Genomic DNA, 16,421 nt, shown 5'->3' on the forward strand with positions numbered 1-16,421 from the left:
TGATGTAACCATGAATTTTAAACGGCGTTTACTAATGATGACACAGTGTCCTTCTCAGTTCTCATTTCCTTTTTGTCACCAGCTTTTACTTGCTTTGCTTTATTTGGCTAGTCCCTTTTGCTACACTGGAAATATCTTCATGCATTTGGGTTCCTATATTGCTCATTTTAAATTTTGATAAATATTGCCAAATTGCTTCCCCAAAAGGTTGTACCAATACTTGGGGATTGTATCACTTCTGAGGTCCTTTCTTGTCCTAAGATTTACATAGTGTCAAAGACTCTTGCACTGATATTGAGGAGATATCCTTTCACTACTTCAGTGCCTAATATTTTATAGTGAGCAGAGGGCTGACATTAAGTAGCTCCCATGATTCTTTTTCTCTTTAACTCAATTGGGTGATCTCAGTTATTTCTAGAAAGAGGCCCAGTCCAGTCAAGTGATTTATGTAGGATTATATAGATAATTAATTGCAGAGCCTGAACTAGACACAGGTTCAACTTCTGAACTAGACACAGGTCCAACTTCTTTTCCCTTTTATTTTTAAAGCTTTCATAGGGTCTATATTTTTATAAATAGCAGCCTCTTTCCTCTTTTCCTTCTTCCCACCACCTGTTTTCCTAGAAGCTGCTTGCTCCTTTATGACGTAGAACAGTGCTGGACACCTGGTAAACTTTCCTCGGCAAAGTTGCTTGCTCTTAACGACTTGTTTCTCAGGGCAGAAGGATTTTTGAAATACTATATTTAGTGCCTGCTGAGTATAGCGTCCAACTGTGGATGATTTGTCAAAAAGGCCTGTCTGAGTTAATGGGAAGTATCAATCATCTCCATCATCATAGCTAACATTTCGTAATATGAAATATTAAAAATACAATTTTAAAGTCAAGTTTAATTTTTGGCTGCTTTATTTCTATGTTGAGGTTGTCTTTTAACTAAGTTTTGTTTGATTCTAGGTTTGCTCATCTTATAAATGTGGAGTTTTTTGATGATTTATTAGTAGTTCTACATAGTCTCATTGAGTCTGGTGTAAGTAACTCTATTAATGAATTACTTTTTAAGATATAAATGGTATTATTATTATTAATATCTTTTTTTCTTTTTCTTTTTTTTAAAGAACTTAAGCTATCAAGAAAGTCTTCACTGTGTCCAGACTGCTTTTCATATTCTTTCTGGGCAAGGTAAGATCCTTTCTTTTTTTTTTTTTTTTCAGTTTCAGGTGTACAAAACAATGTACTAGTTAGACATTTATACCCCCCTTCAAAAAGTGATAACACCCCTTCCCCAATCTAGTACCCCTCTGATACTGTATACAGCTGTTAACAGTTCCACTGACTCCTTATGCTGTACTCCACATCCTGTGACCATACATATATAAAATTATAGTTGACATTCATTGATAAGATCCTTTCTTGATCAAGTTTTGTTTGCTTGTAATGTACCTAATTGGTGTTTGTTGTCATTTCAAAGGTGATGTTCTGAATATTGATCCGATGAAATTCTATACACATCTTTACAAAACACTGTTCAAATTGCATGCAGGTATGTATGTTTAGATAATGTGTCTTTCTTTAATAAATATTTCTTTTAAGAATATGTTGTGACCAGAATTACAGTCCATGAAAAATGAGAAATAGGCACTGGTATATAAAATGCTGGCCTGCCACTGTCACACATCTTGTTTAACCTCCATGAGACTTGGAGGGAGAGACGTTTTGCAATTGCCTGGAGATGCAGCACGGCCTACTGCTTCTCTTGAGCGGTAGAGCCTGCCTCATGGGTTAGGGAAGTGATTCGGGGCAGGGACGACAGTTGATCCTGGGTTTTTCTGCAGCGTCATGAAAGGTAAGGAAGGGTCTACCTGCTCTTGCAGGTGCTACCAACGACGGTGTTGAGGTTGTGCTGCGGTGCCTTGATGTCATGCTAACTAAGCGCAGAAAGCAAGTTTCCCAGCAGCGAGCCCTCGCCTTCATTAAGCGCCTGTGTACCCTGGCTCTTCACGTTCTTCCAAACTCAAGCATTGGCATTTTAGCAACTAACAGAATATTAATGCATGTAAGTAGTGATACGAATGAGTAGAGCTAATAAGTTCTGGTGGTGCAACAGTGCTGTTTTTGTTTGAGGTCTCTCCTTTTTCCCCCATTTACATTATTATTTTCATTGTAAAAGTAATTCACACTTGTAATAAGATCAGGTGATAAAGGAAGTACATAAATTACAAAAGGAAAGCATTCCACCCTTACTGACGCCCTCCAGAGGTAACCATTTTTACCATTTGGTGGGTATCCTTCCATGTGACTTCTAAAAATTTCATATGTAAATGCAGACACCAAACATAGACAACACTACTTTTTTTTTTTAGTGGAAAGGGGATCGAGGGGATTATTATATAAATGTTCTACAACTTTTTTTAGCACTTAATGGTGATGAATACATTTTTGTGTCAGTACAAATATAACTACTTTATCTCTTTAATGAGTAAGTAAGTTATTTGTTTAACAAACATACACAGTTCTTACTATGGGCCTGCCACTGTAAAAAATTCTTTACAAAAAAATTAACTCACTTAATTTTCATAACAATTCTGTGAAATAGCTACTATTATCATTCCCATGTAATAGATGGGGAAAACTGAGGTCCAGAGAGAATGAATAACTTGCCTAAAGTGACACTGCTGGTAAGTGGCAGAGGTGGGAGTCATATTCCGGCAGTCTGGCTTTCAGACTTTTCATTTTTATTTTGATGGACATATACGTTATTTCCTTTTTTGCTATTACAAATGATGCTATAACGAATATCCTTATGTGTATCTAATGTAATTATTTCTATGGGAAAGATTCCTGAAAGTGGGATTGCTGAGTGAAAAGATTCTATTTTCTCTTGCAAAATATACTCTTTTTAGAGCAAGCCAAGAAAATAATCTTTTGCAACTTTTGTTCTCTTATGGTATAAACTTAAATTTTAAAAATTGAAACTAAGTATGAAGTCCATCTGCTTAATAAAAGTACAGAACCCAATAACCTTTTTTAAATTAACAATATTAATTTAATTAATCCTTCCTATGTGAAATTTTTGCAGACTTTCCCCAAAACAGATTTGTTGCTGGACAATGAGTCTCAGGGAAGTGGGGTATTTCTTCCTGAGCTGGACGAACCTGAGTACTGTAATGCTCAGAACACTGCTCTCTGGGAGCTGCATGCGCTACGGGTAAGGGTCCTCCCACCCCGCCTTTTATTTTGTGAGCAGTTTTGTTCAGTTTTTCCCCAGGTAGTTATTATTGCAAGAGTATTAATATGTTTTGTTATGGGACTACTTTGTCTAGAATTCCTGTTTTAATAGTGTACATTTCACTTTGCTCTTACTACTTTTTAAGCTATTCGGATACATTTTCTAAGGAAGCTGAAAATGACAGTTTTGTGGAGTAAGATCGAACTCTTTCCCTTACCAGGGACATTTGCATTGGGTCCTATCCAAGGAGACTTCAATAGGCCCGTCAGTTTTAAGAGGATTTCATCTACTCATATGTCGTGGTCCTACAGTGTGGACAGCATTAGAGTGAGACTCGAAGAGAATATGTTTCAGGAAACCTGTTCTAAACCAGCTTTTTCACTCTGAGAGAGAAGTTGCTTTTGAATTTTCTTTTTATACAGTAAAAGCTAGACTAAGCTATGTCACTGGTAACTTGGTCGTTGAACAGATTTGCATTGTAATCCTGTGAGCAAAAATAGTTATGTTTCCTGTAGTTATGTGGTTCTTATGAATTAACACATACATCTATAATTTTTTAAAAAATTTGTGTTTATTAAATAAAATCTTTGCTGTAGCTAGTGTTTTATAAAGTACTGACCTATTCACAATGTGGTTTTCCTGTTTCCCCTTCAGCGACATTTCCATCCCATAGTGCAGAGATTTGCAGCTCACCTCATTGCTGGAGCCCCTTTGGAAGGCTCTGAAGCACTCAAACCAGAGTTGAGCCGAAGGTAGTATTTAGTACCTCCTGATTATAAAACTGCAAATTTCAGTTGATAGCTCTTTACTCTGAGAAGTCTGTTTTATAAAATAATAGTTTTAAAATGTAAGTACTGTTGGTTATCTGGATTTGGTCTCACTTCAAATTCTTGAATTGTTCTAAAGAGAAAACATGCTGAATGTGATTTTGTTAGTTGCTTTTGGGTAATTCACCTAACTTTTTTCTGTCATAAAAATTTCCACACATACGGATAAGTAGAAAGAATAGTGACTCCCCATATGCCCATTACTCAGGTTCCACAATTAATAAGATAATGCTATGTTTGCTTATTTGAACATCCTTGAGTCCAACTATTATGTTGGTGCAAAAGTAATTGCGGTTTTTAACCTTTTAAACTGCAATTACTTTTGCACCAACCTAATACAATGATTCTTTCTTTTTTTTTTTTCCCCTTGAGTGGTCCTGCTAGTGTCAGAAAGGTTGAAATGAGGAGAGAGAGAGTGAGAGAGAGAAGAGAGTTGCTTTGGAACGCTGCCATCCAGAAGTGCCGCAGTTTCTCTCCTTGGCCCATCAGGGCCTCCTGATCTGCAAGAAGCTTGGGTCGCCACTTCCTGTGACTCTTGCAGATGAGGAAAAGGGTCCTCCTAGAAGAAATTTCTTTTCCCCAACTTTTTATTCTGAACATTTCAAAAATACAGAAAAGTTGAAAAAATAATAATTATTCACCCACCCCTTACCCCCCAAAAAAATCTGGTAGGAAATACTTGTTATACAGAAAAGAAGAAAAAATGGTATAAAAGACACCTTTGTAATATATCTACTACTCAGAATTAATATTCTGTAGCTTTTTCTCCTTTGCAAACACTGGTTTTTTAAATTCGGACATCACAAACAAGTGACCTGTCGGCCAGCAGGCTGATTTTCTGGCCTCTCCAGAGTTTGAACAAAAATTGAATTAATTGTTATCTTTTTAATATTGGAATAATTTACCTAAAAATCACATTTCTAGATTCTCATAAAATACTGGGAGATTTGGCAAAAATAGATCTATATTTTTTACATGGCAGTAGTTAGCTGCTTACCCTTCTAAGTGAGGAGGTATAAACTGTAGTTTCCATAAACCCTTTTCCTTCTGGTTAGGATAAAGATAACTTTGGGCCATAAAATAATAAAATGGCCACTTTTTCTTCCCTCATCCTTGCCACCTGTCCTCCAGCCTTGTTTTTTAAAAGGGAAAAAAAGGAGAAAACAATTCTTTGTAACTTTTTTTATCCACAATCCTTTTCTGGCAAGTTTTCGCTAGAGATCTTGACCATTTGCCTCACTTATGCCAGAGGTTTCCTTTTTCGGAGGAAGATGATGAATGGGTTTATCCCCAAGTTTTGATGTTTCCCCTTGGAGAGTGGAGCTTGCAGTATGACACTAACTACAACCCTTGCAGGCCCTTGCCGAACTCCTTTAGAGAATGTGCACCAACCCTGAATCATTTAGGACTCATTCACATGCCATGGATGTAGGCATTTATTCTGTCCTGAACGGCCTCTCCTTGCTTTTAATCCAGGCCAATAATTGAAGGGTCAAGCTGTTTGAAATCCACGGAGGATAACTCCATGCTTCACTTCTTTGGCTCCCATGATGACTAAGTTAAACTTAGTTGCATATTGTTCCATAGCTGGTTGAGTTGGGACTTGATCACATTGAGCATGAGGTCTTCAGCTCAGCCTTCTCTCTGTCCAGGCCTGTTTCTAAATGTATACCAGACTTCTCTGAGGTGGATTTAGTTGGATAATGTTGTCGTTGTATGGGAATTTAGGATTTATTTTATGTGAGTGTTGATCTATTGGTTTCAAAAGTAGGATTATGTTATACCTTAATATATAGGTTTAGAATAATGAGTCATTCTCTCGGCACAATTAATTTTGAAGTTATACAAGTATGGCGGTGTCCTTACTTTCCTATTTATGATTATAGATCTGCTACAGAACTTTTTGAGGCTTACAGCATGGCAGCAATGACATTCAATCCTCCTGTTGAAACTTCAAACTCCAAAAAGAAGGTATGTGATACTTTTCATTATTTTTTTTAAAGATGAAATTAAAAATTAATGTATCTCTTAATAACTGATTCCAACTTGCCTAATTGTTTTACAGGTAATTTTTTTTTTTTTTTTTTTTTTTTTTTTTTTACATTTAGGAGTTGTTGGTAGGATAGATCTCTGGGGTTGGAATTCTATGTAGAGACAGTCATGAGATTGTTTCATGCAGTGTAGGATTATGTCCAAGACCTGACCCAGTACCTGTCATTATTATGTTTCACATGTTGGTTTGGTGTTAGCTGTTGCCATTTTCAGCCTTGCTCTCAGCTTGGCTTTTGCTTATGGCATAAGAACTTTTAACTCATACTTTTAATATTTTTCAGGATAAAGTTTTACAAGGGGACTCATTTTTGAATGAAGATTTAAATCAACTAATCAAAAGACATTGCAATGAAGTTGCTACTCAGTTGCCTCTGGATTTCACCAAATGTTTAAAAAGATCACTGAGGTAGTAGAAGAATGAAGAGTCAGTGGACTTTTTTGTATATTTGTGTGTTTGTGCAGATACACATTCTCTTTTATGTAAGGGAAACTTCCTAAGAAAATTAACAGAGGAGGAAGAATTACCCTTTGGTGTCACAGGATTCCACCCCAATTCTGAAAATGTCCTTTCATTAAGAAAGGAGAATCAAAAGCCTTTTCTTCCCCTAATACTTGGAAATGTGTTTCTTAATGATGTTGCCTTTTTAAAATCTAATATACATATTAAGTTACAATTTTTAAAAAATGGAAATGCAATTGCTAGATTAAAATAAGGGCATAGAGCACAGACAAATTAAGACTGTGAGACTTCTTTTTTAAAGTTCAGCTACTCTTTATAACCAAATACTCTTTATAACCAAGTAAATCTATTTTTTTTATTGTATCACCATAGTTTGAAGTGAAAAGAATTCTAATTCTGAGTATATTTTTATGAAGATTTCTGAGAAAAGCAAAAGCTTGAAATTGGACACCAGGTTAATTGGCTCTTGCTGGATGGCATACTTTAAGAAGTGACTTAATTTGGCCTTAAAAAAGTGTTCGTTATGTCTACTGTCCAAGAAAGTTTGTAATTCTAGTCTCTTTGAAGTTTTTTTGCATTTTCTGAGATTCTCTGGAGGATGATGGGGGAAGAATTGCTCCAGGGTGGAAAAACCAAGCTCCCGATTTTACCCTTCTGTTTTAAGGATAAAAGATACCCAGTGAAGGGCTTTTTTCTTTTTATTTTTTTTGGACAGGTAAAATGCCTTATTCTTAGGAATATAATTATAAAGCAGGATTTTATGTAATAGCTGTTACATTATTATAGGAATGGCCTATGAAATAAGCGTTTAAATGGCCAGATTAAAAAAATTCTCTCCTGTGAATAGTTGAATAAAACAACTGCTTTTTTCTTGCTTCTTATTCTTGTGATGTGACAATTATTAACAAAAAAAAATAAATGCACAGCAGTGTAACTACATAGATTTGTTACTGCTTCAGTGCTATAGAAGCCAGTGATTTTGGTTGAGCTTAAAGTCCCTTTTTTTTTCTCATGAAGTAAATGAAAATAGAAAGTTCCTTTATCATTCCAGCAGAGTGGAGGATATCAGCTTAACAGTGCATGCTAATCTCTTAGCATATTCTTATATGTAGTTTTAAAAAGTATTTCTAAGGTCAGTTTTTTAGGCTTGAATATTTAATGATGAGGAATGTATGATCCAACATGTACATATTTGCTTTTTACGTACCTTTTAGATATAAAACAAAGTCCAGGAATGTTATGAATAGTTTGGATGACCAAAGGATCTTGCCCCATCAGAGCACAAGTGACCAATACATGTTACAACTGTAGTTTAGGTGAAAAACCAATTTTAAAATAGAAATTCATCAATTATTTCACACTTGTGTTATGCATTTAACCTTGTTATACCATAGAGAATCACAGTGGGACCATAAAATTATACATCTAGTATTTGAATATCCTATATGAATTTGAGGATAAACTATATTTGTGCATTAACTTTACAGCTTTGTATTGATGAGTTTCATTTTCAGAATTGAATATCATAGTCATTAACACACACACACACACACCCATGAGGCTATGCTGATCTACAGCCTTAATATTTTTGTAACTAGACAAATACTGAGCAACTACTTTGTGCCTAGCACTGTGCTAGGTACTTAAAAGTGAATTGGGGTAATAATGGTCATAAGACATAGCCTCAGTCTTCCATGATCTTCCATGCTGACAAATCATTCACACACCTTTAAAAAATACAACATTACCTAGTTCAGTGTCAGAGTGAGTTGTTGCAAAGTTCAGAGACCTGTGCCATCTGAAATAGGGAAGGTTTCAGAGGCCTGCTTGATGGCAGGCTTGAGCGTAGTATGTTTTGGATCTAAGAGATGTGTACAAATAACTTGATAATTATGGAGATTCAGCAGGTATTTCAAAAACATTCTGGTATTCCTGTCAGGATACTTAAGTCATCAGCCAAGGATTGCTTTTAGGAAGTTGATACATAGAGATGGCAGAGAACACTTAAATTGTTAATGTACTATATTATGGAAATGTTGCCCCAAGTCTGTACTTTGTGTAAAAGGAAGTCTCCCTTTTGTAATAACTTTGGCGGGTCCAGTATTCACCTCTTCTTGCCTCACGCTGGTTGAAAGAAGAAATTGAAAGGGGTCGGAGGCAGCCATCTAGAGAGCGCTTTCCCCGTAGGCTGGCTCTCACTCTGCCAAGTATAAGACACCAGCCAGGAAAATTGTACTCTTATATTGGCATGGGAGCAGAGTGGTGGAACTTGTTGTTTTAGAGGTAATTCAATTTTACCAGACCAGTATGCAAGCTGATTATTTTTCAGAATGAAGCAAGGCCTGTGGGTGTCCGGGCAGAGGAGGAGAGGTTGACAGAGATAGTGGAAGGAGAGAGAACAGAGGAAGGGGACGATATAGTTAAAAAGAGTACATGTGTAGTGGCAGGGGAGACCCACTTTTATTAATGAGCCTCCAGTGTCTGCAGCTATCAAGATGGGAAACCTTTGTATGGAAGCAAATGTGATTAAAAACCAATTTGATTAAAACTTCACTTTTGTCAAATCTAGACTCCATTTACTCCCAAATAAAGAATTTATAAGTAACTTTTACTTGCTAAGGGTGACATGAAAAGAGGTATTCCTTCAAGAAATAAAAGAGGTATTCTGCCTAAATAGTGTTACTTCCTACAGATTTTTCTTCAAAGTTACCCTCAATTCCTTACCACCATCTTGTAATTTTATGTTTTGCAAAACCAATTCCAGATGAACAGGTGACTGAGAGGAAGTTAATCTATTTCTTCCAGTATCACAAATCACAATGGATTCCTACTTCAATCCTTGCCAGCTATAGATTTTTTCAAAAGTTGGCACCACCTAACAGTGACAGAATTCATGTTCCTTTCCTTTCCTTTTTAGTGAAGCGACTTTAAATATTTTCCCCTCATCTTGCATAATAAGCCCAGCTTCCATATTTAGATTCTTTTCCACATGAACTTTAATGATAAAGGTTGCTACACAGATTTTTTAGTAGTCTGAAAAGTATGAAGTGGTAATGGGTAATTCTGGGTGGCTATTTTAGATGCATTCTAAATAATAGGATGGTTTCTTTCATTTGGTATACGTACTAATATAGCTGTATAATTCAGATAAGCCATAAACAAAAAGTTCATATTTTTGGCAAACACCAGATTTGTGCTGGTTAGTTTTTAATAGTAGAATAGACCCTTTATATTTTTGAGCAATGTGTCCTTCCTAAAACTCCAACGACTCAAATACAGTAGAGGATGTCCTTTTACCTCAAAATAGAATGAACAACCAAGTTGGGTTACAACGCAGGCACTAGGCTGGGTTCACTCACTAGGTGAAAGCTTGTCTCACATTCAGTCTTAGGTAAATTTCAGGTTCTGTGCTGAAGCCAAATCAGCTATGTTAATTAAAGGCTGTGGAGTGGGGTAGGGTGGAGCTTAAAGAGTCAAGGCCAAATGATAAACCTGGGGAGACTAGTTTTGCTTTTCATCTCATTACTCTGCAGTTTTCATTTTGACTCTAATTAGTTAGATAGCAACTCAGTCTTCAGTACATAGTAAGCAGAACCAGAGGGGAGAATTCTGATTAGTTTGTAGAAACTTCATAAAGTGATCCTGGAATACTTTTTAAAACGAGGCAGCATGTGCATTTGTTACAGAATTTGATTTAAAAAGAAACCTGTAGATGGTGGAGTAGATAAACATTGTGCCTGCTTCCTTCCATGAACAAATTAAAATTACAACTGAATTATAGAACAATCAACCTGGAGAACCATCTGAAGTCTGCTGAACAGAAGTTTTATAACTAAGGATATGAAGAAGCCACACTGAGACTGATAGGCATGGTAGAGACGTGGAACAGGCATGCCTCACACCTGCGTGTGGTGTTGAGAATCAGGAGGGACATCTCACCCGCAGAGGATCCCCCTGGAGGAGTGAGAGACCGCAGCCCCCACTGGCCTCCTCAGCCCAGCATACTGGTGCCACGAAGCAGAGCCCCCCCCATAACATCCAGCTGTGAAAAAACATTGGGGATTCCAACTAGCTGAGTGGGACAGAAAGCACTGGGAAACCCAGGTGTCCTCGTCCTCTTAAACGGTCCATGCACAGACTCACTCCCAGGCACTTACCTTGGGCTCCAGCAGAGGGACAGTATCTCGGGGGGTTGTTGAAGACATACGGAGAGTAGACTGAGTTGTGTGGCTTCTGCAAGGACTGTCGGACAGTCGCCATTATCTCTGTGGGGTCCTTATGTGCAGCCTGCAGGTGTCCGCCATCTTTCCTGTGTTGAGCCCGCCCCCTACGTTTACGGCAAAATCTGAATCTGATTGGTCTGGTGAGCTCCACTGGGGCCTTGCTCCACCCAACTCCCCCAATGCTGGAGGCATTTTCTCCGCGCAGCCAGTCCTGCCACATTGCACTTTTTCTTGGAAAACTCAGGGTCTACAGGCCCCATGTGGGACTGGCCTCCGTGGGGTCTCAGATTTTTGCTGAGTCACTCCAGGCTCAGCACTGGCACTGAACCTGAATCTACGTTAACCTGGTGACCACAACTCTTCCCATTCTAGTGACTCCCTGAGACTTGGTCTCACTCAACTCGTGTACCACAACGCTTTATCAGTGGCTGAAGCTTAAGGGAGCTGACAGGTGAGAGCTGGCCTCAGGATGTCCTGGCATTTTGCAGAGCTACCCTAGGCCTGGTACTGGTGGCAGACATCCTCAGTTTGTAGCATGGCCTCCCACGCACCTCCAGGGCTAGCACAGGTAGCGAACAACTGAAGATCACTTTGTAGCTCTTACAAGGTAGTCCCTGGCCGGTCACAGACAGTGGCTGACCTGCATCTGCAGTAGAGCCCCTTCCAAGAGGCCCCAGAACTAACATACTTGGAGGTTGGCTTCAGACTACAGCAGAGCTCTGACCAATTAGCCCCACAAGTGGTACACCTAAAGGGCAGTCTCAACAGGCACCAGAGCCTGCTGGGGCAAATCCCATTCAGTGGGTTAAGCCCCACCCTGCACAGCAGCTTGTAAGCCGTGAACATGGCCAAACCGCACTGCCAGTCAGCCTGAAGGTCAATCCCAACCACTGGCATGCATATAGCAACCAAGGCTCAACTATAACGAGGGCAACACATCCCACACAAGGGACAGTTCTGGGGCACCTGGAAGAGGTGACCAGGGAAATTGTGCCACTGGGCCCCACAGGGCACCTACTACATAAGGCCACCTGGCCAAGACTGGGGCACCTAGCAGATCTACCTAATTCATAGGAACAGAAAGGCATCCCAAATGAGGAAACAGAAATACATCCCAAATGAAAGAACAGGAGAAAATTCCAGAAAAAGAACTAAACAAAATGGAGGCAAGCAACCTACCAGATAGAATTCAGAACAATGGTTATAAGGATGCTCAAGGAACTTAGTGAGAACTTCAACAAAGATATAGGAAACCTAAAAAGGACATAGAAACCATAAAAAAGGACCAATCAGAAGTGAAGCATAAAATAAATGAAGAATACACTAGAAGGAATCATCAGCAGATAGATGAAGCAGAGAACTGAATAAGTGATTTAGATTTAGGTAGCAGAAAACACCCAGTCAGAACAGCAAAAATATAAAAGAATCCAAAATATTAGGATAATTTAAGAGACCTCTGGGACAACATCAAGTGTAACAACATTTGCATCATAGGGGTTCCAGAAGGAGGAGAGAAATGAAGGGATTGAGAATCTATTTGAAGAAATAACAACTGAAAATTTTCCCTACCTGGTGAAGGAAATTGACATACAAGTCCAGGAAGCACATAGTCCCAAACAAATGAACCCAAAGAGGCCCACACCAAGACGCATTAGAATGGCAAAAGGCTAAAGACAGAGAGAATCCTAAAAGCAGCAAGAGAAAGGCAACTAGTGTATTATAAGGGAACCCCCATAAGATTGTCAGCTGACTTCTCAACAGAAACTTTGCAGTCCAGAAAGGATTGGCACAAAATACTCCACCGTAATGAAAAGCAACGACCTACAACCAAAATTACTTACCCAGCAAACCTATCATTTAGGATAGTAATGCTTCCCAGACAAGAAAAAGCTAAAGGAATTCATCACCACCAAACCAGTATTACAACGAATCTTAGAGGGACTTCTATATGATGAAAAAAAAAGATAAAAATTATGAATAATAAAATGGCAATAGGTACATATCTATCACCAATTATTTTCAATGTAAATGGATTAAATGCTCATAGGAGGACTGAGTGGATAAGAAAACAAGACCCTTACATGTGCTGCCTACAAAAGACTTCAGTTTGAAAGACACACAGAAAGTAAAAGGATAGAAAAAGATAGTTCATGAAAATGGAAATGAAAAAAACAACAAAAAAAAGCTGAGGTAGCAATACTTATATCAGACAAAATAGACTTTAAAATAAAGTCTATAACAAGAGACAAAGAAGGATTCCACTTCAGGGTATTTATCTGAAGAAACCTAAATGTTCCTTCCAGGGGACACATGCATCCATTTGTTCATTGCAACTTTGTTTACAATGGCCAAGATGTGGAGGCAGCTTGGGTGTCTGTTGATGGATGAATGGATAAAGAGGAGGTGGTATATATATACAATGGAATATTATTCAGCCTTGGAAAGGAATGGGTTCTTGCCATCTGCGGCAGCATAGATGGACTTGGAGGATATTCTGCTGAGTGGAGTATGTCAGACAGAGAAAGACAGATGCAATGTGATTTTGCTTATATGTGGAATGTAAAGAACAAAATAAAACAGAAACAAACTCATAGATACAGAAAACATTTTGATGATTGCCAGAAGGGAGGGGGCTTGAGGGTGTGGGTGAAAGAAGGGATTAAGAAGTACAAATTGGTTGTTACACAGTAGTCATGGGGATGTAGGGTATAGCATAAGGGATACAGTCAATAATATTGTAGTAACTATCTATGGTGTCAGATAGGTACTAGATTTATCAGGGTGATAGATGGGAGAGGTTTGGGGGCAGGGCGAAAAAGATGAAGGGATTAAGAAGTATAAACTGATAGTTACAAAATAGTCATGAGGGTGTAAAGTAAAGCATGAGAAATATAGTCAATGATATGGTAATAACTATGTATAGTGCCAGGTGGGTACTAGCCTAGTCAGGGGATCACTTCTTTTTTTTTTTTTTTTTTTTTTTAAGAAAGGGTTTATTTTTTTAAAATATTTTTTTACATTTTTTTTTTGCCTTTTTGTGTGTGTGTGTGTATGTGTGTGTTGAGAGCCCACTGGCCCATGTGGGAATCGAACCGGCAGCCTTCGGAGTTAGGAGCATGGAGCTCTAACCAACCTGAGCCACTGGGCCGGCCCCGGGATCACTTCTTAAATTATATAAATGTCTACTTACTATGCTGTACACCTGAAATTAATACAAAGTAATATTGAATGTTACCTGTAATTGAAAAATTAAAAAAGGGGGGAAAAGGTGAAGGGGAATAAGAGGTCCAAATTTCCAGGTATAAAACAAATAAGTCATGGAGATATAATGCACAACATAGAGAATATAGTCAATAATATTGTGATAGCTTGGTACAGTGTCCAATCATTGCTGGACTTATCATGGTGATCACTACTTCAGGTATATAAATGTTGAATAACCATGGTATATACCTGAAACTGTTAGCTATATTTTAATAAAATCTTTTAAAAAATAAAAAGAAACCTGTAGCAAAGTACGTCAAATTGGAATAGCTTGAATTCTGCAGAAAAGCAAATGGTGGTTCTTATAGCATTAAAGCTTTTTGAGTCAGTAAGAACTTCCAATAACATGAAAGCCGGGTGGTATATTTTTAACACTTCTGTTTCTAGAATATGCAAAGAACTTGGGGATTGTTTTATTCTTTTTTTTTTAATTGGTAAAGAAAACTTCTCAAAGCAAAGTTTAGGATTTTTAGTGTGTTTTATAATTTGGAAAAAAAATGTCAAATTTTAATATCAATAGAAAGATAAAATTTGGATTTTACTTTAGAGGAACACATATTTCATTTTAAAAGTTATAATTTGCTCCATACCAAGAATAAGAATGCTTTACACTTAACATGATAATTTTCCGCTGCAAAGTTTTAAAAATAATTTATATTAAGTGGTAAGTATGACTTGGATCAGTAGCTCTTGAGTGAAAATGAATCAGAGGTGAAAATGAAGCTTTTTTTACATGAAATTCTGGCCCATTTCAGGTATTCAGAGCATACATTTTCTTTTTATGAAATTTGTCTTCAAATAGTGAGATAGAACCACTAATGTTTCCAATTCATAAGCAATATCAAGAAAGCTCTGTATAATAAATATATAAGTACAGTGTAAGTACAAACCTTGCAAAATAAATAAATTTAAACACCAACTCAATCTACTTTTGCTTTAAAAGATGGTTAAGTTTTTTGTTAAGATGTTACAACTCAGTAGATATTAAATTACACGTTATTCTAAATTAATTTTGTGAAAACCAAAAGTGGAATAATCTGTGCATATATAAGCAATAAACTTAAAAAAACAAAAACAAAAGACGCCAAATCATTCTATATGTAAAAAGAAATCCTAAAGAAGAGTACACTATGGTACACAATATAGAAACTAAATTGCATAACTCTTTAATGAATCTTATGGGACATATTTACATTTGCAATGCCCAGAAGCTTCCAATGCTTAGCCTTAAAATGCATGACTAAACTAGCTTGCTTGTTTTCAGACCTCTGTGCCTTTTAGTCCCAGTTTTCTAAGTCAAGTCAGCAAACTATGGCCGTTGGGCTAAATTCAGCCTGCCACCGGTTTTGGTGTGGCTCTTGAATTAAGAATAGTTTTTACATTTTTAAATGATTGAGAAAAAAATCCAAAGAAGAATATTTGTGATATACGAAAATTATACGAAATTCCAATTTCAGTGTCTATAAGTAGTTCTATTGGAACCCAGCCATGCTTATTCATGTGTTATTTTCTACGGCTGCTTTTGCACTACGATAGCTGAGCTGAGTAGTTGCAACAGAGACCGTATGGCCCATAAAGCCTAAAATAGTGACTGTCTGGCCCTTTACAGTCAGTTTGCTGACACCTGTTCTAAGTCAATTATTGCAAGCTTAGCAATGGGGTTTTTTTTCTTTTTTTTTTGGTAAAGTGGGAATCTCCTGGGCTTCTTAGGCGTCATTCACCAGGAAAATGGTTGGTAACCGGCCCTGTGCCATGTTGCTTGTCCTCAGTGTGGGATTCACGTCATGTGTGAAGACGGCTTCAGTTCAGAAATCATCAATTTCCAGTTTTAAGTCGAATGAACCCAAGGAAATTATATTTGTTTCCACCATGTTCGTTCTTGACTTTAACTTCTTGCCCAAAGACCATCACCTGTAAAGTTGTATACATATAGGCTTGTTAACATATTGTAAATGAAGGAGCAGAAACATTTACAATGCAGCAAGGGTTTAAGTGTCCTTTGACCAACAGTAACCCACAGTTCTGGTGGCTGGGTTTCGGACGAGACTATTTCCTATAAACTCACAATGTTGTAACATGATGTCCCTAGGAGGTGGAATGTTCGCCCATTTCTGTCCTGGAACACCATATTATTTAGAAAGAAAATTTAAACCACAATCAAACTGTTCAGCTTCTTTTTATAAAAAGGTGGAATTCTTCAACTACTATATTTATTACTTCCAATAAAAGTAAGGTAAATAATCGTTTAGAAATTCTTAGAGTATTACAATGGGTTAACACTTGAAACTTCAGAGGTAAAAATTTTAGAACAAATACGTGAAATATGTTACTCAGAAAGCAGTAAAAATACTAAACTTGTTTTCTTCTAGC

General features: G+C 37.4%; 2 protein-coding genes across 2 annotated transcripts in view; one reads left to right on the plus strand and one right to left on the minus strand.

Annotated features, from left to right (window-relative positions):
- The window catches only part of NOC3L (NOC3 like DNA replication regulator), a 28,689-nt gene extending 19,454 nt beyond the window's left edge, over nt 1-9,235 (plus strand). Inside the window, exons 14-21 of the mRNA XM_081075062.1 lie at nt 954-1,026; nt 1,115-1,178; nt 1,468-1,539; nt 1,871-2,052; nt 3,076-3,204; nt 3,880-3,977; nt 5,939-6,023; nt 6,386-9,235. Of these exons, the coding sequence (XP_080931188.1) occupies nt 954-1,026; nt 1,115-1,178; nt 1,468-1,539; nt 1,871-2,052; nt 3,076-3,204; nt 3,880-3,977; nt 5,939-6,023; nt 6,386-6,514 (832 nt within the window). The 3' untranslated portion in view covers nt 6,515-9,235. The remainder of the gene's footprint in view (nt 1-953; nt 1,027-1,114; nt 1,179-1,467; nt 1,540-1,870; nt 2,053-3,075; nt 3,205-3,879; nt 3,978-5,938; nt 6,024-6,385) is intronic.
- Nucleotides 9,236-14,481: 5,246 nt separating this feature from the next.
- Nucleotides 14,482-16,421, minus strand: part of PLCE1 (phospholipase C epsilon 1) — a 301,542-nt gene continuing 299,602 nt past the window's right edge. Inside the window, exon 33 of the mRNA XM_081075061.1 lies at nt 14,482-15,962. The gene's annotated coding sequence lies outside the window, so the exon portion shown is untranslated. The remainder of the gene's footprint in view (nt 15,963-16,421) is intronic.

Source organism: Rhinolophus hipposideros (genome assembly GCF_964194185.1).
Source record: "Rhinolophus hipposideros genome assembly, chromosome: 15".
In the NCBI taxonomy this organism is placed as follows: Eukaryota; Metazoa; Chordata; class Mammalia; order Chiroptera; family Rhinolophidae; genus Rhinolophus; species Rhinolophus hipposideros.